Source organism: Bos grunniens, chromosome 18, assembly GCF_055505025.1.
Source record: "Bos grunniens cultivar Pamir isolate PY7600 chromosome 18, Bosgru_T2T1.0, whole genome shotgun sequence".
Lineage (NCBI taxonomy): Eukaryota > Metazoa > Chordata > Mammalia > Artiodactyla > Bovidae > Bos > Bos grunniens.
Window position 1 is genome coordinate 53,177,051 of NC_141182.1, and position 23,078 is coordinate 53,200,128.

General features: G+C 54.6%; 1 protein-coding gene across 2 annotated transcripts in view; it reads right to left on the minus strand.

Annotated features, from left to right (window-relative positions):
• The window catches only part of EXOC3L2 (exocyst complex component 3 like 2), a 38,831-nt gene that overhangs the window by 14,757 nt on the left and 996 nt on the right, over positions 1–23,078 (minus strand). Inside the window, exons 3-13 of one of the 2 annotated variants that reach the window (XM_086353112.1) lie at positions 19,133–19,671; positions 15,583–16,216; positions 13,915–14,026; positions 12,713–12,814; positions 12,517–12,617; positions 12,207–12,317; positions 10,600–10,735; positions 7,663–7,785; positions 7,046–7,201; positions 6,160–6,281; positions 1,579–4,117 (exon numbers count right to left, since the gene is read on the minus strand). In XM_086353112.1, coding sequence (XP_086209238.1) covers positions 3,835–4,117; positions 6,160–6,281; positions 7,046–7,201; positions 7,663–7,785; positions 10,600–10,735; positions 12,207–12,317; positions 12,517–12,617; positions 12,713–12,814; positions 13,915–14,026; positions 15,583–16,216; positions 19,133–19,655 — 2,403 coding nt within the window. In that variant the 5' untranslated portion in view covers positions 19,656–19,671 and the 3' untranslated portion in view covers positions 1,579–3,834. Of the gene's footprint in view, positions 1–1,578; positions 4,118–6,159; positions 6,282–7,045; positions 7,202–7,662; positions 7,786–10,599; positions 10,736–12,206; positions 12,318–12,516; positions 12,618–12,712; positions 12,815–13,914; positions 14,027–15,582; positions 16,217–19,132; positions 19,672–23,078 lie in introns of those variants that run through there. The other variant, XM_086353113.1, reaches the window with a different exon arrangement.

The window sequence follows — 23,078 nt, forward strand, 5'->3', positions numbered from 1 at the left end:
CGGGGAGGCTGGCCCGCGACCAGGCAGCGAGGCACGGGTACAGTGCGTTAGGCACGTGCTTGGCCTGGCGCACAGCAGGGTCGGCAGACAGTGACCGAGAGCTCTTGGAATCTATCTGATTGGGGTTTAAATCCCAGCCACCGCCTCTAACTGTCCTAACCTCTGAGACTGCTTCCTGCCTGAGAGGACCAGTCTCTTCTCCCAGGGCCAGGGGGACGGTGCCATGAGACACTCTGCATTTGTTAAATATTTTTTTTTTATTTCCGTCTTTATTTAGGCTGCACTGGGTCTTAGTTGCGGTATGGGAACTCTTAGTTGCGGCATGTGGGATCTAGTTCCCTGAACAGGGACTGAACCTGGGCCCTCTGTACTGGGAGCAGGGAGTCTTACCCACTGGACTACCAGGGAAGTCCCAAGATGCTCTGCATGGAAGGTACATTCAGGGAGCCCCTGACACAGAATAGGAAGGTACCCAATAAACAGTTACCACCCCGCCCCAGGCCCACAGTCCAGAAATCAGCTCTGTGTGAATCCAATCAGTTCAGGGTTTTCCAAGCACTTCCCCTGGGTCAGGATCTGAGCCAGATGCCTCGCACACAATCTCCTCGGGAGCCTGGGGTGAGTAGGGGGGTCTTGCCCCCGGCACTCTTTGGATGGTGATTTGACATTTTTTATTACTTTTTTGACCACACCACAGAGCACATGGGATCTTAGTATCCCAACCAGGAATTGAACTCATGGCCCCTGTGTTGGAAGCGCAGAGCCTTCCCCACTGGACCACCAGGGAAGCCCCTGGATGGGGACTTTAGTGGCACTCCTGTCTTCGTCTGGGCCTCTGTTTCCAAATCTGCAAGTTTGTTGAGTGAATCCTCAGGAGCATGTCACTTGGCATGCTGTAGGTGCCACATTAACACTGCTGTTAGGACTCTTCTCCCGTTTTACAAAAGTGGAAACTGAGGGCATTCCCTGGTGGCATAATGGTTAGGGCTCCTGAGCTTTCACTGCTGTGGCCTGGGTTCAGTCCCTGGTCAGGGAACTAAGATCCTGCAAGCATGCAAGAAAGTAAAAAAAAAAACAAAAAACACAGTGGAATGAAGCTCAGGGTAAGGTCAGAACTTCTCAGGAAACCAAGAAAATGTTTGTAATCTAGAAAAAAAAAAAAGTGGAGCACAATACTACCAACTAAAAAGTAGAAACAGCCTAAATGTCCATCAGCTGCATGTGTGTGTGCTCAGTCACTTCAGCTGTGTCCGACTCTTTGCAACCCCATGGACTGTAGCCCGCCAGGCTCCTCTGTCCATGGGATTCTCCAGACAAGAATATTGGAGTGGGTTGCCATGCCCTCCTCCAGGGGATCTTCCTGACCCAGGGATTGAACCAGCATCTCTTGTATCTCCTACATTGGCAGGAGACTTCTTTACCCCTAGCGCCACCTGAGAAGTCTGTCCATCAGCTGATACATGGATAAATACAATGTGGTACAGCCATACAGTGAGACGTTATCTGACAATGAAAAGAAATGATGTACTGACACGTGCTACAACATGACGGATCCTGAAAACACTTTGCGAAGTGAAAGAAGACAAAAAATCACTTCTTTATTCACAGTAGCCAAGATATGGAAACAACTCAAATGTCCAGCAGCAGATGAATGGATAAAGAAAATGCTATAAAGCCATACAGTAGAATATTATTCAGCCTTAACAAAGAAATCCTTCCATTTGTGACAGTCATGATGTGAAGTGAAATAAGCCAGTCAAAAAAGGACAAATTCTGCATGATTCCACTTACATGAGGTATCCAGAACACTCAAACTCGGGGGGTGGGGGAGGGACAGACTGGGAGTTTGGGGGTAGTAGATACAAATGACTACATAATAAAACAGGGAAGCAACAAGGTCCTACCATATAGCAGAGGGAACTATATTTAACATCCTATAACAAACCATAATGGGAAATATGAAAAGACTATGTATACAGATAGGTGTAACTGAATCACTTTGCTGTGCAGCAGAAACTACCACAACACTGTAAGTCAACATACTCTTCAATGGGAAATAATAAAAATTAAAATAGCTCAGAGTCATCGAAGAAGAGAACAGATGGGATGGGGGAGGTGGGGGAGAGTTGTTTAAGGAGCACACAGTTAGAGTTCAAAGACCTGCTGTTCAGCGTGTGACAATAGTTGACAGCATTGTATTGTGCACTGAGGAAAGTGTGAAGTGGGTAGATCTCACGTTGTGTTCTGAACACCCATACACACATATACACACACACAAAGACCCCATGTTCTGTGATCCCATTTACACAGAAACGTTCCAAACAGGCAGATCTCCAGAGAGAAAAAGGAGCCCAGTGGTGACCAGGGCCTGAGAGGGATAGAGGGGTTGGGTTGACGGTTAAAGGGGTGCAGGGTTTCTTAAGGGGGATGAAGTGGTTCCAAGATTGACTGCAGAGGTGACTGCCCTGAACTGTGCACTTTAAATGGATGAATTCTCTGCTGTGTAAATTCTATTTCAATACAGCCATTTTACAGTGGGGCACCAAAATCTCGAAAAAGAATCCTGCCAAACTGAGATGAATACATCTTTCATTAAATGCCCACAAACTGCAGCCGGTTCGTTCCTCAACTCCCCACTTGTATATCTGTGACACTGAAAGTGTCACTTGAGGATGTGAAGTGAGGGGCATGTATCCTCTGGACATCTCACCTTGTCCTGGGCAAAGAGAGGTTAAGCAGTTCCTCAGAGAGGGACAGGAACTGCAGCCCAGAGAGGGTCAGCTTCCTGCCTGGCATCACACAGCCCTGGGGCTCCAAGAGACCGTCAGACGTCAAACGTGAGTTCAAATGTGTGTGAGGTTCCAACCCCAGCCTCCACTCTGACCCCTGGCTGCCTCCTCCTTCCGACTTTGCAGAAAGAAAAAAAAAAAAAGCCATGCCAGGAAGCATCCATCACAGCCTGTCCAACTGGGCCGGAGGGGCAGGGGTCAGCAAGGAGGTGACCTCAAGGTCTCCGTGGGGACTAGGATCCGGCAGGGCTGGGGGTGAGAGGCTGGAATTTTTCCCACCCTGCGATTTTCCTGCGTCAACCCAGGAGGGCGCCCTGGATGCCGCCAGCCCTGCCCCCAACCTCCTTCCTCTCTTGATACAGCTTCCCGCCTGAGGATGGGGGAAGGGGGTGTGCCAAGGTGGAACCACTGGGCCCAGGAGAGAAGGCACTTGAGGATGGACAAAATGAGGGTCGCTGGCCCAGAGAGGCCGAGGGCCTGCCGTAGAGTCATGCAGCCTCAGGGACTTCGTGTAAATGGGGCAGCAGGGCTGCTCCCGTCCTGCAGGGCCTCCCGCGGACTCCACTGCTCTGCCCAGGAGTTGGACCCTAGCCCGGCCTTGGGTGTGTGAGAAGCCCTTGGCCCTGGGCCCTGCCCCGGTCCTTCCTCCCCCCACACACTGGGGACTCAGCCCTTCCTTGTGTTAAATAGAAACCTCTTTATTCTAAGTATCGTACGTTCCTTAATACATTGGATTGAGGCCAGACCTTGAGGTGAGGGGAAAGGGGGGGCCTGGGATATTTGTGTACAGCCTTCCAAAACGCCACCCACCCCACGCTGGGCTGGGGAGCTGGTGCTGGGAACGGGCTTCATGGCCTTGGGAAAGTCCTTGCTCCTTCTAGCTGGTTTCTCCTCGGAACAGGGAGTTTGGGGGTAGGGGAGAAGACTGCTAAGGATCTTGCCAGCCCAAGGGTCTGTGGTGCCAGGCTGGGAGTCGAGTTGGGGTGAGGGAGGATGGTCTGTCAGCAGCAAAGATGGGGGGCACTGAGGTGGGGTTGGGAGAGTCTCAGCGTCGGGCCTGGGGCCGCCGTAATGGAGACGGAGCCGGAGGCCTAGGCCAGGGCAGGCAGGCCAGCCGGGAGAGGGTGAGGCGGCCCAGGAAAAGAGGGAGGCTGAGGCAGATAGGCGGCCGGGGCACGGGTATGTCTGCGAAGAAGGCACGGTCCCGAGGCGGGGACAGGGCTGCCACCTCGCAGAGTTCCAGGTCCCGGGTCACCGCCAGGATCTCCTGGCGGGCGGCCGTGTGGCGCAGACCACGGATGTCAAGGAGTGTTGCCACGTGCTTCTGCCTGGGGGCGGAGGAGGGGACAGGTGCATGGGGGCCTCCAGATATACTCCCAGCCCACCTGGGACACCCACGCCCCCCAGCTGTCTCTTCCAGAACTTGTCTCAGCTCTGGAGCCCCTTTGCTCTCTCCATATCCCTCCTCCATATCCGTTCCCCCCAGATCCTCCCTTCCCACCAGCCTCCCTAGATCCCACCAGCCCCCCTCCAGAACTTCCCTCCCAACCAGTCCAAATCCCCCTACTCACAGTGGATTCCAGAACCCTCACCTCCAAAACCAGCACAAGAATCTTCCTCTCCATCCCATCTCAGCTCTTGATTAAAATAACCTGCCATCTTCACCCCTTCAGGAGTTCAGACCACTCCTGAATGACCATTCTGCTACTCTCACGCCTGTTTCAGCTCTGGACTCTGTAGCAACCCTTAACTTCATCTTCACTTTGATCTCACACGGCTCCACATTATCACTCAGATCTAGCCTGGAAGTGCTCACCCCCATCCCTATCCTAACCTTTACCTCATCCCAACACCCAGTCTAGAATATTCTCCACCACTGCTGTTTGGACTGTCGTCCAAATTCAACCTCAGAACACTCCCTTCACCACTAGCCCATTCCTGGCATTGTTATCAAGCAAAATTCTCCCCCAGAACCCAAAATTCACCTTGGGGACCCTTACTCCCACCAGAAACTCTGCTCAAAATTAACTCTATTCCACAACCCTCGCCCCTAAGTGCAACACATCGGAACCTTGCCTTTTCCCGATCTCAGCTCCAGATCCCGGATCCAAAACTCAATTCCAGAGTCACCATATTTCAATTCAATATCCTGCACCCAACATTCATTTCCAGAACTTTCATTTCAAATAAGGTTCTGGGGTCTTTACCACTCCCTTCAATCCAGCTCAGCATCTTCACCTGATCACATTCCAAATTCGAAATCCCCATAGCTCCCAAACACTAGTCTAATATGCAGCTGGTGGGCTGTATATCCAAGTTCAGATTCAAGTTCAGAAACCCCAGCCCAGCAGGAGTGCTGGGACCCCTACTGCCATGCAACTCTGAGATGTTGTGCTTTCCCACACCTCACAACCAGAACTATCCATCCTGAATCAGTTCCAGAGTCCTTACCTTCAGCCCCAAGTCCTGACCCTAAACCCAGCTGATGCGGCACTCCGGGGTCCTGTGGGGTGTGTCTCTCTGAATACAGAATGTCTGTCTGCCCGACCAATGCTGTAGGACTACTCCCAACACCACCTTATGCAAGTGGCGGTGTTGTGTGGTGGTCAGGAGTACCAGCTTTAGAGCCTACTGCCTGGGTTCAAGTCCAGACTTTGCTGCTGGCTAGCTGTGACATTTGGGGTCAGCTAGTTAACCTCTGCCTGCCTTGGATGGTGCTAAGCTGTCAGAACAGTGCTTGCCTTTTACCTGCAAAGAGTCTCTAAAATAGCTTTCATTCTAAAATAACTCTTACTTATAGAGTGGGTGTGTGCGCCGCTGTTTTAGGTCTGACCTAAGGACTCAATAAGCAAGAACTGGTGTTGTTACTGCTGTTACCACGGATGATGGTAAATCATCCCCCGCTAATCATGAAAAGAGAACTATTGTCCCCATGGATCAGAGGAGACTGAGGCTCAGACAGGATCACAAAGAGTCCATCAGGACCTGAACGGCCCCTGCCACTATCCCAGTGCGTGTGCGCCCGTGCGCCCCTGCGTGTCCCCGAGTCCCCCGCGGCTCCCCTGATGGGCCGGCCCTTCCTGCCGGCCGGGCGGCCCCGCGCCCGCCCTGCCCCGGGCTTCCTGTGACTGCTTGTTTGTTTGTGAGCCCTGGTGGCGGCGGCGGCAGCGACGGCGGCGGCAGAAGGAGGGAAATCGTATTAATAATGCCCTGGTTTCCAGCAGGAAACGGCCGTCAGACACGCTCGCCGCCTCCCTCCCTCGCCCAGGAGGCAGGAAACGCACGGACGGATATGCCAGGGCTCGCGGGAGACCTCGGCCCTGCCGGCGGCAGAAAGGGACCGGGCGGCCGTGGGGGGTGGGGATCTCACCTGATGTCCGGGTAGTCCCGCACCAGCACCCCCACCTCCATCTGGATGCTCGGCGTATCTTCCAGGCGGAGAACTTCGGCCAAACGGGGCACCACGGCGTCCAGCCACGAGGCCTGGGACTCCTGCAGTTAAGAGAGGACCCCGGGCTCACACCCTCGCCCCCAGTCAACGCTTACCCCCTTGAAACCACCCTCTCCCGAGGCCCCGCCGTTTTCTCGTAGGTAAAACCAGGCAGAGGGCGGGCTGTAGTCAGAGATTATCTGGAAACTTTGGAAATTTGAAGGAAAATCCGTAATATAATCTACTGTTTGTAGATAATTTGGGGCTCAGGGACAAAATGTTACCACTGGGGAAACTGGACAAAGCATGCCAGAGATCTCTCTCCGCGCTCTTTCTTATAAACACATGTGAATCTACAGTTATCTCCCCACAAATTAACAAGAAAATTCCAAGGACTCTAGGTTAGAAACTCCCGGGATAGTCTGAGTGAGACTCTTCCGGTCTTGATGATTATAACTGGGTACAAATAAGATTTGCTGATTTTAAATGCTTGGATTTGGGAGCGCTCAAGTTCTGAGTTTCTGTTGCATTTAGCGACTCTCTGTGCTCGTAATAATAGCTAGAGTTCAGGATTCCAGGTCCTAAGCCCCTTTGACTGATCGAATCGCCACAACAACGCATAGGAACCATTTTTTCTCATTTGAGCCCAGACTGAGCTCTCGCCGCCGGGAGAAAGCCCACTTTTTACCCGCCTCTAGAGAGCAGAGATCAGAGTGTTACAGTTGGGTACAAGTTGGGTGAGGGTCCCATTCTAAGCCCCCGCCCCCGGCTATCGAGTCCCGGTTTTCCTGGTTTTGGAGCCCCCCCGCCCTCTGACCGCACTGACCAGCCGTCGGAACAGCCTCTCCAGCTGCGCGGCGTCCTCCCGGAGCCTTCCGGCCACGCGGCTGCGGGTCCGCGCGGAGCCACAGCGCAGGCGCCCGCGGAACAGGGGCCGCACGTACTCGACGAGCGCCCGCCGGTGCAGCTCGGCCACCAGCGCCTGGGGACCGGGGAAGCCGCGAGGGGCTGTGAGCCGTCGATGACCCTCTCTCCCCGTTTCCCACCCGCCCGCGCCCCTCCGGGTACCCAACGGGAACCCCTCCCCGCCCCCAGTCCCCAGGCAGTCCTCCTGACTCCTTATGGGGAACCCGACCTGCTCCCTAATCAGCCCGAGGGACCGGCCCCCAAAGGATGCCCCATCCCAGCCCTCTCCGGCTTTCTCCGGAGCTCCACCTCCCAGAGGCCCCAACCCTGCCGGCAACCCCCTCCCCCGCTACACCCCGATACCCGTGGGCACCCTCTGCGCAGACCCCAGATTGAGCGCCACCTATCGCTCCCTGATAGAGTTGCTCCCCACCTAGAGGAGGTCTCTCCCAGCCGAGCACTCTGGCTCCCCTCCGCCCTCGCCCCACGGCCGCCCGGGTTCCACCCCGCACCCCTCCCCCGCCCAAGCAGACGCACCTGGTAAGGCTCATCCTGCATTCTGCGCAGCGCCAGGGCCTTAGCGCCCAGCGTGCCCACGATGCCGTCCAGGGCCTCCGAGCTGCTCAGCCACTTCCTGCGCATCAGCTTGCTAAAGTGCGGCTGGGTGGGACAGAGTGGGCAGAGGTTCGAGGCTCGCCTCCTTTCCACCCTCTTTCTTCACTTAGCAATTCAATATTTGTTCCCCCAACTCTGCTCCTGGCACAGTGCTGGGGACACAGCAGTGCCAGAGACAGTCCAGCCCTGCCTCCCTGGGGGCTCACAGTCCAGAAGGGGAGACGGACCCACTCCCAGGGGGTTAGGAAGTCCAGAGGGGAATGGCTGAGTCAGCATAGAGACTACAGGAGGGCTTCCTGGAGGAAGGCCCAGAAGATGGTCACTGTTACCCAAGTGAGGAGTGGGAGAGGGGGTGGCTGAATCCAGGGGAAAGCCAGTGTGAAGAAGATTCAGATTTCAGATGGGCCTGCAGGTCAGAGGGCCAGAAAGGTCAGTGTGGCTGGCAAAACCATCTAGATAATTCACAGGCCCAATGCAAAGTGAAAATGGGAGACCTTTGTTCAAAAATAATTACTTAAGAGGCAGCAGAGTGTTAAACCAAGCTAAGGGCCAATCTAAGCAGGGAAAGGAGTTAGGGTTAGCAAGGAGGGGGAAGGTCATGTATGACTGCCCAGTGGACAGATGGGGCTGGTCAGGTGAACGGCGCAGAACACACAAGCCTCCCAGGCTGTGTGAGGATCTCCAGATTTCTCCTGAGGGTACTGGGGAGCCATGGAAGGTTCTGAGCAGGAGAGGGAGCAGATCAGCTCTGTGCTTCACCGAGATGACTGGGAGGGGGCAAGACTGAGGCAGAAATGGGGGGTCTGGAAGGAGGGGGAAGGGATGAGGAGGAGGCAAGGAGAATACAGGTACAGATGCATAGGATGTAGTGGGTGGTCCCCTGTCGGGGGAGGGGCAGGAGGCATCTGGATCCTGGAGGTGGGATGGGGAGTGGGTCTGTCCCTGAGATGGAGGCTGGGAGGAGCAAGGGGAGATGCTGCTGTTGGGTGGACACTGGGAGCAGGAGGCCCCCAGACACCCTTGAGGTTGGTGTCCATGGGGGCCCGAAGCAGGATCCAATCCCATTCGGCCCTGCACCCCCTTCCTGCTTTCTCATCCCACAGTAGCCATTTTCTGATCCTCCAAAAATGTGGGCTTTTGTTAGAAAGCAGGTGTGAATCAAACGAGCCGTCTCTCTTAGTACAGCACTCGACTCAGGAAGTGTTGTTGTTGCTATGAACTCTGTACATTTACGAAGATCACAATGATCAGTACCCGAGAGCTAAACACTTTATGGCCGCAAGCCCATTGCTTCCTCACAGCCATCTGAGAAGGCTGTGCTCATTTTCCAGATGAGCAAACAGCGACCCCCAAGGGAAAGCCATTTGCCCAAGACCCCATACCTGGAAGGGGTACTGCCAGGCCTGGAATAAAGACTGTACCTAATTCCCCCACCGCACTCACTTACTTTCATTCCCATACTTGTCCATTTAGTCATTCAACAAACATTCTCTGAACCTTTCCTGCATGGCCCAGCCCTGTGTTGATCACTGGGAACACATCAGAGAACTCCTGGGGACACAGCGCAAAATGAGATAAACAAAACTCCAAGCGTGTGATCATTGTAAGCCTTTGGGGGGAATCTGAATTCTGATGTGATATGTGATGATATTAAGGACTGATTGTTCCATTTGTTAGGTAGGAGAGTGGCAGTGAATTATGTTTTTTTTAAAAGGCCAGGTTCCTTATCTTTTTGGAGATACAGGTTAAAGTACTGATGGATGATGACAGGATGTCAAGGATGTAGCTTTAAAAGAAACCAGTGGGCAGGAGAGGTGGGGGAGAGGTGGAGCTGATACTTGCTGGAGCTGGTCCATGGGAGGTCATTCTGCTGACTTTTGTGTATGTTTGAAATTTTCCATTACAACAAAGTTATTTTAGAAGCATTCCAACAAATCCTTGCCCTTGAGAAGCTAACATTCCAATGGGAGGAGACAGATTGGAAAAAAAAAAAGGAAAGGATATAGCATGGCAGGTAGTGATAAGTGCTTTGGAGACAAACAGAGCCTGGGGGGTGGAGGGGGAGTCTCAGGGGGCTTCTATTTTAAATAGGACAGTCAGAGGAGGTCCTTCTGAGAAGGTGACATTTGAGCCAAAACTTGCAAGAGGTGAGAGAGGGAGCTCTGGGGCTACTGAGGGAAGAGAAGTCCAGGCAGAGGTTCCAGCAGGTGCAAAGATACTGAAGTCGGAATGTGTCTGACACGTTAAGGAGCAGCTGGCGGGGAGTGTGGCTGGAGTGGAAGAAGCAAGGAGGGAAGCGGGAGAAGATGAGGTCGGAGAGGAAAAGGGCAGACCATCCAGGCCCTTGGGGGGCCACAGCAAGGACCTTGGGTTTTGCCCAGAGTGAGCTGGGAGCCATGGGGGGTTCTGAGCAGAGGTGGGACACAACCTGATACACAGCGTGGACTGAGCGCAGATTGCAACCAGACACACGCACAACGCTCAGTTCTGTTCCCCCGTGTTCCCACCAGCCCCCGACTCCTTCTGAACCTTGTCCCCTCTGCGCATGTGCAGGAGCCCAGAGATGAGTAAATGGGGCTCTTGGGACTAGGAGAGGCTGGGCAGGGATTTGGGGGACCTCAGTGAGGAGGAGCTCCACCCAGTCCCCAAGGCCCCTTCCTGCTGATGGCTATCCTCCCCCGACCATGTCCTCCTACCTCTTCCTTCCTGCACCCCCTACCCCCCTAAACCACCCAGATACAGCCGTTACCCCACCCCACCCCTCTGCTTCCCGAACACTGAGTCATGGGCTGAAGGAGCTGCAGGATGAGGTGGGGGCGCCCCCTAACCCTGGCCCCACCCGAGCCCACCGCCTCTCACCTGCAGCTCCTGGAACAGCAGGTCGGTCAGGATGCGGTGGCAGAGTCGGATCACACGGTCCAGAGCGCTGGCGGCCGCTTCCCGGGCTGGCTCACTCTCAGGGGGCCCCACTCGGGCCAGGCGCTCCGCCAGAGCCCTGCAGGGATCCATGGAACCAAAAGTCATGGACCCAAACATCTCAGCCCAACTGTCTGGACCTGTCTCCCCTTAGATGGACCCTATTTTGTGCGTCGCAGGGGTGACAGGTCAGAGGGGGGAGCTGGCGGAAGTCAGGGGCTCTGGGGAGGGCCTGGGGTGAGAAATATCAGGCGATGTCTGGAGGGTTGGGGATTTGCGGGGGCTCTGTGGACTGTCTGGGAGTCTAGGGGGATGTAGTGGAGAGAAGCGGTCTCTCTGGGTCTGTTTCTCTTGGTGCTTTCTGGGTGAGAGTGGGGATACCTCCATCCTAAAAGTCTGTGATTCTAAAGGACTATAATTCTAAAATTCTACCTTTCTCATTTTCTGTCATTGTAACAACTGATGACCATCTCCATCACTGAAAGGAGAATAACCTGGTTTGGAGGGCACTTGGCACTTTCTGCTCAAATTCCAGCAGACCCCCTTCTGAGAACATATCCCTGAGTCCCCACACTTGTGCCAGGTGTTTCTCTACAAAAGAGTGGAGGCCACTGTCCACCCACTGCGGACAGATTAAATGAATGATGGCAGGTCCAGACAGTGGACAACAGTTCAGATACGAAAGAGGAATGTGGGAACTCCTCAGGTGCTCACAGAAAGACCGCCAAGGTGTAAAAGGGAGAAGGACAGAGTGTGTTCAATATTCTACCATCTGTGTTCTGGGGGGAGTCATCCCCCCTTTTTTTTGGCTATGATGCAAGGCATGTGCATGTGGGATCTTAGTTCCCCACCAGGGATAGACATTTCACCCCCTGCATTGGAAGCACAGAGTCTTAACTGCCAGGGAAGTCCCTGTATTTCTGTTTTTTTAAGGGAAGAAATAATATGTATGTACATAGTAATATATTTACTTGTGTATGTATGAAATATGCATATGCATGCACATCTCTGCATATGCATGAAGCGTGCCTCTGCATATATACACTTATTTACACATATTTCCTGGAAAATGTATCAAATAACCCTGCAAAGATATGGGAGACGTTAGTAATAACTGGACCAGAGGAGCAACGGAGGGAAGCTTTTCATTGTATGCCCTATTGTATCTTGAATGCATTCCCGATTTAAAAAACTCAGTTAAAAATAAGTCAATAAAAAAGGAAGTAATATAATTGAATCACTTTGCTGTACAGCAGAAATTAACACAACATTGTAAATCAACTATCAAGTAAGATAAAAGCATTAAAAAAAAATATAATTCCTAGAGTCTGGCTTCTAGGTTCCTATAATTCCAACACCCCCAGGTTTTCATTACTCTATAATCTAGTGATGCTGTGGTTCTTTCTAGGACTCCCAGGTTTTAGGATTCTCAGGTCCCCTGTGTATGCCTCTCGGGGCCAGGTGTGCAGTCCCCACCCAGGATCCAGGCACCCCAGTTGAGCTTGTCACCCTGGACTGGCATCTCCCCCATACCCGGTGGATGCTCTCACCTCAGAGGGGGCCCACAGTTGACCAGGGAGATGGTCCTGCTGATGTAGGTGTCGGGTGGCAGCTCGCGGACTCCTGGGTTCTCATGGAATCGCTCAACGCGCTGCTGGAAGCTGGTGGGAGGAGAAAGCGGAAATGGCAGACAGATGGAAGCACCGCAGGATAAGGGTCCCTGGCTGGGCAGTCAGCCTGCAAAACCTGTGAGGCCTACAGAGGTGCCCCTGCCCATCTTGACTTGATTCACTTTCATCTGTCCTCTCTCTGTTGGATCCCGGGTCCAGATGCCCACCCCCCATCCCCAGTCCTCCGTACCTCTGCAGGAACTCTGCCAGCCCTCCTAGGCAGCAGTGGGCCATGCGCTCCCCGAACTCCTGGCTGATGCGGGGCGCTCGCTCTGTATGTTCTTCCAGCAGCTGCATGGTCCAGGGGGGTGAGGAGGGGGTGAGGAGGGAGCCAGGTCCCAGTTGCCCACCCCGGCTGATTCTCCCTCCTCTTCCCTGCCCTGTACCTCACACACGTCCTGGGCCAGGTTGCTGGACCAGTCCTCCGTGCTCCCCCAGTGCTCCCCGTCCTCCTGCAGCACTCGAAGCAGGGCTGCCCGCGTCTGAGCCTGGAGGAGGGCAGAGGCAGGGGTCAGAACCCCGGGAGCCTCTCCCACCACAATCCCCATACCTTAGGCCCCAGCAGGTCTGGAGTCTACCTGTGAGCTCATCAAGGCAACACCGGAGAGAGGGACTGGCCCAGAAAACTGCCCCAGCCCTTTCCATTCCTAAGCCTACAATTTGGCGCCTGATATTAAGAGTCTGTGGTTTTAAGGCACCTCCATCTAATGGCCAGAGGGCTTGAGGGTTTATTCTCGCATTATCTGATGATTCTAAGGCCCTGCTCTCAGGTTCTACAAAACAGTTCGCTCAGGGTTTCCAAATTCTGAGAGTCAAGAATTCCAAGAATCTGAGGTTCTCAGGTTTACACATCTCTGATTCTCTAGTCCTGCCCTGTCTTCAGTTCAGTGAGTCTGAGAATCTAGACTTGTTCGAGTCTAAACTTCAAAGCTTCAAGTTTAGAATCGAACTGATTAGAATCAGAATTGCAACTAGAATTAGAATTGCAAAGATTCTGATTTCTGTGGCTGAGGCAGGACTGGCTTTTAGACCAGAAACACAGCTGTGGCTGGGATGGGTGTTTACAGCAGGGCCATTCTGCTTAGTGGTAACTATGCCCGGCCAATCATTAAGCATGTTTATTTACTATCAGCCCTGCTTATATGCAAAGATTTTTTTTAATATAAATTTACTTATTTTAATTGGAGGCTAATTACTTTACAATATTGTATTGGTTTTGTCATACATCAACATGAATCCTGCAAAGATGTTTCGATGCCCTCTTTCTGTGAGTCCTTGGGTCTGTGAGCTGAGGTCCTGTGACCGACTCTGTCTTGCTGTAAGATTTGAAGTGTCCGAATATATTGAACCTTTACCGAGCGTCCCTATGCCCCGCTGGGTGCTTGAGATACACTGAACATGAGACAGAATTCATCAGTATGGGCTTACATTTCTCTCTTTTGGACAAAACTCAGAAGTCCATAAAGGGAAAAGGGAGATGGAAATAGGGAAAGGGGGAGGAGAGAGGCCCCCCAAGCCCAGTGTAACCCCCACCCGCCTCTGCAGAGTGCCTCCCGCTTCCTGATCACCAATGCCAAGTTCTGGGTACCTTCACGTCTGTGACACATTCATCCTCCAAGCCACGAAGGGTGCCGGGTGACAGAAGGGGCCCCAGCTCCCCGTTCTCCAGAGCAACCATGTCCACCAGACCCAGGACCTCTCTAGGGGTGGGAGAAAGAGGCAGGGGGTCTGTGAGAGCTGGGGCTGGACAACTGAACCCCTCCCCACACTCACCCCTTCATGCTCTCTGTGTTTGTGACCTGAGCCACTCCCTTCCTCCCTTGGGGCCAGCTTTGCTCATCCCTCAAAGGAAGTCTCTGGAATTGTTGCTCCCTTGGCTCCAGCTCTCTGAGTCAGCTCCCTGATGGATGGTGTCCGGACAAGAAGACTTGGAGGGATCAAGTCCAGACGTGACGATCTGGCACGCAAGGTCTCACCCACCAGAGGTTCACAGGACAGCTCCCTTCCACCTCCGCCCCTAGTCCCTGCGGCCTCGCCTCGCCTGGTAGGCCTCCCCCATCAGCCCTCACCCCTGGCTTCTGCCCTTCTGCGTGCCCCGGCCTGTGCCATGCCATCACTCTCACCACACCCACTACCCCCACACACACCAGCCTTTGGCTCATGGCATCCCCTCAGCCAGAAGCCCCATTTCCCTGAAAGTCAGACTTAACATCTCACATCCTAGGCTCCCTATTCTGCCTCCCCCTCTGACAGTCGGCATGAGTGCCATGAACAGATATTCCCAAATGGGATGTGGGTTGGGGTAACTGTTGCCTTACTATTCTTCTGGTGTCAGCACCCTGATTTTGATGAGGAACCACCCACTCCCTCTCCTTCCAGTGCGTGGTTTGCGTGTGGCTGATCCCTTTTCCCTGGAGTCCGTAGTGACCCAGTTATCGCTAATCATGGTATTCCATCCTCTGGCCACAAGGATGGAATGTTTTAAGGTCCAAAGCCTCGATGGTTATAAAATTCTAGGACTGGAGGTGTCAATGGTACTCGGGTTCTAGGTGCTAAGATTATAGAATTCAAGAGGCTAAAACTGTGAAGGATCAACAGTGTCAAAGTTCTAGGATCCAAAGAGGGGGATAGTGAATTTCCTAGTGGTCTAGTGGTTAGGACTCAGCTTTCACTGCTGAGGGCGGGTTCAGTCCCTAGTCAGGGAATTAAGATCCCACAAGCTTTACATGGCAGACCAGAAAAAAAAAGCTAAGGTATAGGACTGAAAAGGCTCATCAGCACCAAGGTTCTAGAATTGAAAATGTCATCAATTCTAAAGTTCTAAGGTTGGAAGAGTCATCGGTGCTAGTGCCCTAGGGTTGAAGGCTAGAGCGCTGTATGGGTTCTAGAATTCTAAGGGTCAACAGTGCCCAGATTTCAGCAGGACAAGGGTCACTGGTGCTAAGATTCTCGGATTAGAAGGGTGGGCAGTGCTAAAATTCTAAGAGTGCAAGTGTTGAGGATTCTAAGGTTCGTGTCCGGTGCTAAGGTTCTAAGATCAGAGGCTTGCTGTTGCTGAGTTCTAGCATGGAGCTGAGCCATAAGATTCTCCGACTGTAAATGTCACCAGCGCTGAGTCTGGAAGGGTCAAAGATGTTCAAGTTCTAAGATCGAAAGTCCAGGGTCCTTAGGATCTGAAAAGGCCGGGACTGGACGGGGTGGAGGGAGGGGCGTTCTACGCGACTTCGGGGCAGCTGATCGCTGGTCCCCAGCTCACCTGGGGTACACCTGGTTGTGCCAGTGCAGCAGCGCGTAGCGGTCGGCCAGCGGCAGCCTCCGGCGGGCGGCGGCCCCCATCCACTCGGCCAGCGCGCCGTGGTAGCCGCGCAGGTAGACGCCAAAGGCGCCCAGGCCGGCTGGGTAGGAAGGCGCCAGGCGGCCCCGCACGACGCCCATGTCCTCCAGCAGCCGTCCCCGCAGCGCTTCCAGCTGCCCGGCCAGGCCCCCGGGCGCCCCGGGCGCCGCCGCCTCTAAGCGCTCCCGGGCCGCGCGAGCCACCGCCTCGGCCCAGCGGGCGCGCAGCTTGCGGGCAGCCTCGGGTCCCCGGCGCCCGTCGGCCGCCTCCTCCTGCACCAACACCTGGCCCAGCTGCGCCACGGCGCCCGCACCAGAGCCCGCGCCCAGCCCGGGGCCCGCCAGCGTCTCGCGCACCAGCGCCCACATCTCGCGCTGCAGGGCCTCGTAGAGCAGAGCCACGTCCCGCGCCCGGCGGCCGCCGCCCGCGCCCTCGGCCTTGGGTGGCCCGGGCGCGCCGCCCCCCGACGACGCCAGCTCTTCGGCCTCTAGCTCCAAGATGTGCTCGTCGGCCCGCGCGAGCTCACGCTGCTGGATCAAGCTCAGGATCTCCAACACTGTGGGCGCAAAGCGGGCGATCAGGGGCTGGAAAACGGGGCGGAAGGGGGCGAAGAATGGGAAAAGGTGGGACTCGAAGGGGAGAAGGTTCGGGGTGGTGCGGGGGTGGGGGCAGAGGTGGAGGAGGAGGTCAAGGGAGGAAGGTGAGGAGAATGGAGAGAATGAGGAGACGGGTCAGGACTTGGGGAGGGGAGGATGGGGGAGAGGGGATGAAGGTGAGAGAATGAGAGAGTCAGGAAAAGGAGACAGGAGAGGGTTGAGGAGGGAAGAGGGGGTTTGGTGATGGGAGAGGGGGTCTGGATATGGGAAGGAGGTCAAAAGACTAGAGGGTGCCTAGGAAGAGGATAAGATGGGGGAGTCAGAGTAAGATGGGGGTAGGGGTTGAGGAAGAAGGAAAGGATTAGGGCTTGGGGTAAGGGGTCAGCGCTGGGAAGAGAGTATCAGGGGGTGGGTTAGGATATGGGGAGGGGTCGGGGAGCTGAGGCCGGATAGGATAGAAAAAGCGCATCAAGATTTTAAAAAAGGCATCAGAGAAAGTGGAGAGGCTGAGGGAGGGCAGTCAGGTCCAGGTGAGGGGAGAGATGGGGGCCTGGAGGTGGGAGGAGGATGTGAGGACCGGAAGTGGGGCTTTTGGGGTGCAGACAACTGTGGGGGTGATCTGGCTCTCTGGTGATTTCACACGCCCCCAGGAGAGGGGAGTCCTCTGAGGGGCTGAGAGGCCTCTGAGTGAAGGCAGAAGCAGGGTCCCAGTGGCCCAGGGTTACCCCCAACACCTCCCCCCACTCCCCTTCCTCCCTGGCAGAGAAACTATTTCCTGGCCAGTGCTATTTCTGCCCATCCGTTTCCAGAAGGCGGGGGCTCCACTCACCCGCTTTGCACCTCCCTGCAGTGCCCTCCCAGTCCCTAGGGCGCCAGGCTGAAATAGCCTCTGATGCAGGATGTGGAAGGCATCAGAGGATGAAGAAAGGGGACTCCGGTGCTGGGGCAGCAGGGGCTGTCCATGGGGGGAGGCCAGGGGTGGGGGTCGGGGAATAGAGACAGGGCCGGGGGTGGGGTTGGATGAAGGTGGGGATTGGGACAGGGCTGGGGTTGGGATGGAGTGTCGGGGTTGGGGCTGGAGATGAGGATGGGGTGAAGGTGGGGGTTGGGATGCGGGAGTTCAGGATGAGAGCCAGGGTGATGCTGCAATCTGAAGAGCGTGGGGAAGGAGCTGAGGATGGCGTCTGGGCTTCGGGGTAGGGATGAGGCTGGGGATGAGTTGAGGCGATGGTGAGGATGGAAAGAAGGAGGTGAGTTTGAAGAAGCCTGGAGGTGAGCTGGGGTTAGGAATGCAGAGAGTGAAGTTGGAGGCTGGAAGTGGGTGGTTAGGATTGGGACTGAGAGGATGAGTTTGGGTTAAGGTTGAAAATGGGGGCTGGGAATGCCACTCGAACCAGGAAGTTGGGGAAGGGAGTGGGGTTGAAGGGGGACACTGAGATAGACCTGGGGTTGGGGGGTGGGAGTGAGATGGAAGAGGGGAAAGAGTTGCACACAGGGATGGGATTGAGGGTGGGATGAGAGGAAAGGGACGGGCCATGGCATGGGACTGGACCGCTTGGCAGTTGTCATGGTGTTGGACATAGCTCTCAGGTTAAAGATGGCATTTGGAAAAAGGGATGGGTTGAGAATAAGCATGTGGATGTGTCTCAGGGTGGAGACAGATGATAGAGTTGGAATAAGTGTGACTGGAAACCAGAAAGGCACCAAGGAAAACATTGGGGTTTGGGGTACAGCTGGGGTTGAGGATACAGCTAGAGTGGCATTGTGATTTGAATTGTGTTTGTCCCCCCAACCTCAAAAAAAAAACAAAAAAACAAAGATATGTGAAGCCCTAACCCTTAATACCTCAGAATGGGATCTTATTTGGAAATAAGTCATTTGCAGAGGTCATCAAGTTAAAATGGGATAACAGGGTGGGCCCTGATCCTGTGTGACTGTCATCTTTGTAAGAAGGGAAATTCGGACACCAAGACTGACAGGCACAGAGGAGATGAGGTGAAAATAGAGAAGGCCACAGGAGGATGGAAGGCGGGAGGGATGCAGCGACAAAGCCAGAAACGCCCAGGAGTGCCAGAGTGCCAGCAGGTGGCAGAGGCCGGGCAGGCCTCAGAGTGGGCGTGGCCCTGCCAACACCTTGATTTCAGGCCTCTTCAACTGCAAGAAAATAAACATCTGTGGTCTTAAGCCAGCCAGTTTGTGTACTAACAGGAAACTAACCCAGGTGGTGATGGGTTTGGGGGGATGTAGCCGGGAGATGGAGGGAGACATCAGGCATGGGGGTGAGCTTGAAGATGAAACTTGGGTATAAGTGGAAGTAGGGATGAAGTTGAAGGTGGAGGCTGGGGCTGGGGGTTTAGGACTGGGGTGGAGTTAGGGCTGGGGTTCAGAGTGGGATGGAAGAAGAGATTGATGATGAAGGAGGAGGTTGAGGTGGGGGTTGGAGTTTGGGGCCAGAATCAGGGCTAAGGATGGGAATGGGATGGACTGTGGAGGTTAGGGAGGGGTTTAAGGTCAAGGTCAAATGTAGATACTTTGAAAGGAGATGGGATTGAGGCCGAATTTGAGGGGAGTAAGGGAAAGAGGTTTGAAACTGGAGACAGGGAGGGCATTGGAGATGAGACCAGAGTTGCTGATTTGATTGTCATGGGACCACGGGGCAAGGTTGAAGGTGGCAGGTGGAGAAAGGGACAGACTGGGGCTGGGGGTGGAGATGAGGCTGAAGCTGGAGCTTGACGATGGAGATCAGGACCACAGGAGGGACAGGCTGGCCCTATCCATGGAGGTGGGCAGATGGAAATTGGAGATGTGAATGGCAATGATGTCACAGGTAGAGACACTGTGATTCTCTCAGGTCTGAGCCAGGGCTCCCAACTCACCTGACAAGGGCTCTTTCACCTTTGGGGGCTCTGGGACCTTGGGCGGGGGCTCGGGAGCCGCCTCACCTGCGGGCACCACCCTCTCAGCCAGTGATGCCCGCCGGGGCTTGGGCCCACGCCCCAGTCTCAGGAAGGCCAGTCTCCGTGCAGCCTCTCCAGCCGCCTCCTCGTCGCCCTGGGCTCGGCTCCCCTGAAGCCTGGCCAGGAGGCCGAAGTCTGCTGAGCTCCTGCGAATCCCTGGCGACAGCACCCGGCCCAGGAAAGAGCGAGGCTGCCCATCCCTGGGGCTGCCCGCTCGCCGGCCGGGGGTTTTGCCCAGCCGGAAGGGGGACAGGCCTGCCAGCTTCTCCAGGGTGGCTCGACGACGACATGATGTTCCATTGGGCAGAGCCCCCAGCTCTGCAGCCTCCTCTTCTTCCAGTCCTGAGACTTCCTCAAAGGGGTTCCGAGAGGACCTCAGAGGCAGTGTCCCTGCCCGGGGCACCTTAGAGTCTGCCACCCCTAGACTCTTGAGGATGGGCATTTTGGCAGGAGAGGACCTGGGGGCGGAAGGCGGGGAAATGGACCATCGGTCAGTATTGTTGGTGATGGGTGGCATTGATGACAGAGCCTTTGTGTCCCCAGCACTTTGAAGCATGTGTGCCAAGCACTGGGCTGAGCACTTACATACCCCCAGAATCTGCACAACCTCCTGTGGTGAGCACTGTCACTATGCCCATTTTGCAGATGAGGAAACTGAGGCTCATAAGAGCCTAACATCCCATAGCGATTCAGGGACAAAGCTGGGATCCAGACCCAGGCCTGTCTGATTCTAGATCCTGGGCTCTTTCCCTGGAGCACTGGTGTTCAGATCCTTCCCCTGCCTCACTCCTGCCCTGGGACCCTCCTGTTCCAGAAGCAAACAGGCTGAGAGGGGAAGGTCCCCTCCTACATGGGGACCCAGACCGCACCCCACCATCCACCCAGGCATCCTGTTCACACTCTCGGGCACCTTCGTCTCCTCCCCATCCAGTCAGTACTCCTGTCACCTCTACCCAACTCATTCCGCCAGCAAACTTTTACTGGGAAAGATCCAGAACAAGCAAATCCATAGAGACAGAAAGATTAGTGGTTGCCAGTGACTGGGAGAAAGGGACTGGGGCCTGACCACTTAATGGGTACAGGGTTTCCTCTTAGAGGGATGGAGATGTTCTGGAATCTGTGGTGATGTTTGACCACCCCTTTGAATACACGAGATGCCACTGAACTGTACACTTTAAAATGGCTAATATGGTAAATTTAATGTTGTATAGATTTTACCACACACACACGTACATGCACACATGTACACACACACACACACTTATTAGGTATTTGTATCAGTCCAGCCCTGTACAGGCACTGAGGGCACAGCAGTGGCCAAGGCAGATCCAGTCTCTGCCCCGTGGGGCTGGAAGCTTCCAGAGTCTGGCCCATTCCATCTCCTACATCCCTGTCTCCTCCCTCTTCATGGCTCCTACCCTAGTCCAAGCCCCCTCTTGCTTCTCTACTTCAGCCTCCTCCCTGATCTCCAGCCTAGTCCTCCAGTGCACCTTTGAGGCTTGTTAGGGCTCAAACCCGCCCCTCCCCTTCTCTCAGCAGCCCCTCCATGGCTCCCCAGTGCCCTCAGGACAAAATTCAGGCTGGCCAGCTGTATCCTTCATCAGCACTATCCCACATTTTCCTCCAGGCTCCTCTGGGCTTCAACATCTGCTTCTACATGGAACTCTGTTCTCCATGGTCCATTCAGGCTTTGGGACCCAGCTCAGATGGTGCCGCCTCCAGGAAGCTCTCCAGGATACCCAGGCTGAATCAGGTGCTCCCCTCCCTGATATTCCCACTCTGGGTCATCGCTGTCTGGGGATGGATTTGTGAGCCCCGAGAGGGCTGAGTCAGGACTGTCTGGGTCACCACTGTGTCCTCAGCTCCCAGGGCAGGCACTCTGGGAATGCATGAGAGCCAAACAGGAAACGAAGGAAGGGGGCAAGGACTTCATTTCTCGTGGGGGAGGAAGAATGATAAGTCAAACCAGACAGGTCAGCAAGAAGCAGGCTAGGCAGGGCCTCAGAAGTCAGAAAGAAGGGACTGAGCTTTTTCCCGAGGGCACTGGGGAGCTGTGAAGGGCTCTTTTTCCTTTGTTTTAACTTTTGGCCATGTGTGGGACCTCAATTCCCCAACCAGGGATTGAACCCACACCCCCTGCATTGGAAGGCAGGGTCTTAACCGCTGAACCGCTGGGGAAGTTCCGGAAGGGCACTTTTGAAAACAATGAAATAGTCCAAACATTCAGAAAAGTATAGAAAACAAATTTACTAAACACCCTTGTGCTTATGATCCTAGCTGCATCTAATGCAAATATATGGTCTCTTGGGTTCAGTTTTTGTTTTCTAAAGAAATAAACATTGCAGAGCATTCCCTGGTGATCCAGTAGTTAGGGGGCTGCCCAGGTGGTGCTAGTGGTAAAGAACTCGCTTGACAACGAGTTGGGATACCCAGGGAAGATCCCCCTGGGTTGGGAAGATCCCCCTGAGGAGGGCATGGCAATCCACTCCAGTATTATGCCTGGAGAATCCCATGGACAGAGGAGCCTAACAGGCTACAGTCCATGGGGTCGCAAAGGGCTGGACACGACTGAAGTGCTTTAGCACACACCAGTGGTTAGGACTCTGCGCGTTCACCGCCAAGGGCACAGCTTAGACACAGGTCAGGGAACTAAGACTCAAGCGTTGCAAATGCACTGAAGCCGCCCACACCCCTCCCTGATCCCTCTCCCAAGGAAAGCCATCCCTTTGCCTACCCAGACTAGTACCCAGAAATACCATATTGTTTTGCGTGGTTTCAAACTCTCTATAAACACTATCTTACTACATGCGTCCCCTACAACTTGCTTTTTTCTTTCCCCACATTTTCCACGTGAAATTTGTCCGTGCCTGTCGCTGTGGCTCTAATTAGCGCTACACGCTGTATTCCACTGTGCAACTATGACAAAATGTGTGAGGCATTGGAGGTTCCCACAGACACATGGGCTGCTTTCAACCGGGACAGGGTCGGAGCAGGCTAGGGCCAGAGTCGAGATGGGGCACTGGGTGTGGGGCTGCATGGGGGCACTGGGTGTGGGGCTGCATGGGGGCACTGGGAGGAAGCCGATGCTGAAGGGGCCCTGAGTTGGCTGGGCTGTGGGCACAAGCCTCTCCTTTGCTGGTGGTGACCCCACTTCTTTACTCCCTGAATTCAGCCTCTAGACCTTAGCCATTGACTCTCAAGCCTCCTGTTCCTCAAAACACCATCCTAGCCTCTCTGTAGTCTCCATGGTCCCCGATTCCCCCGGGAGGCAGTCACCATGGCAACTCTTGCCTGGAACCCCTGTGGCTGTGGGCAATTGGTGCCAGCCCCTCCACACACACACACACACACACACACGCATGCACACACCCCACATACTGATGCTCTTTCATCTTCCAAGCTGGGCTCCACAGGCCTCATCTTCAAAATGGCTCTGTCATTCCTAGAACTGGCTCCATCATTCCTCCCCCGCAAAAAACTCCACCTCCCCCTCAAAACAGGGGCCTTTGCTTTCCCTCCAGCAGAAGTCAACACCACTCAAACTAGATCTTTTTTCACCCAAACGAGATTTGACATTCCTACGCCAGCTCCCACATCCACCCCTAAACTGGGACCCCTCCCCCCCAAATCATTTCCAACATCCTCAGACCTGTCTGCAACATTTTCCCAAAACTGACCCCGACGTCTTTCCCTTTCCTGGCTCCAGCACCTACCTCTGCAACCTGACTCCAACATCCTGCCCCCTCCAGCCCCCTCTTCAGCCTCCGGGTGCTGGCCCCTGACTCACTTCCGAGGGATCCCTCAAGCCCCCCAGCCTCTGTGCCCCTCGCAGGATGTCTTGGCCACCAGAGCTTCCCTCTTTGGG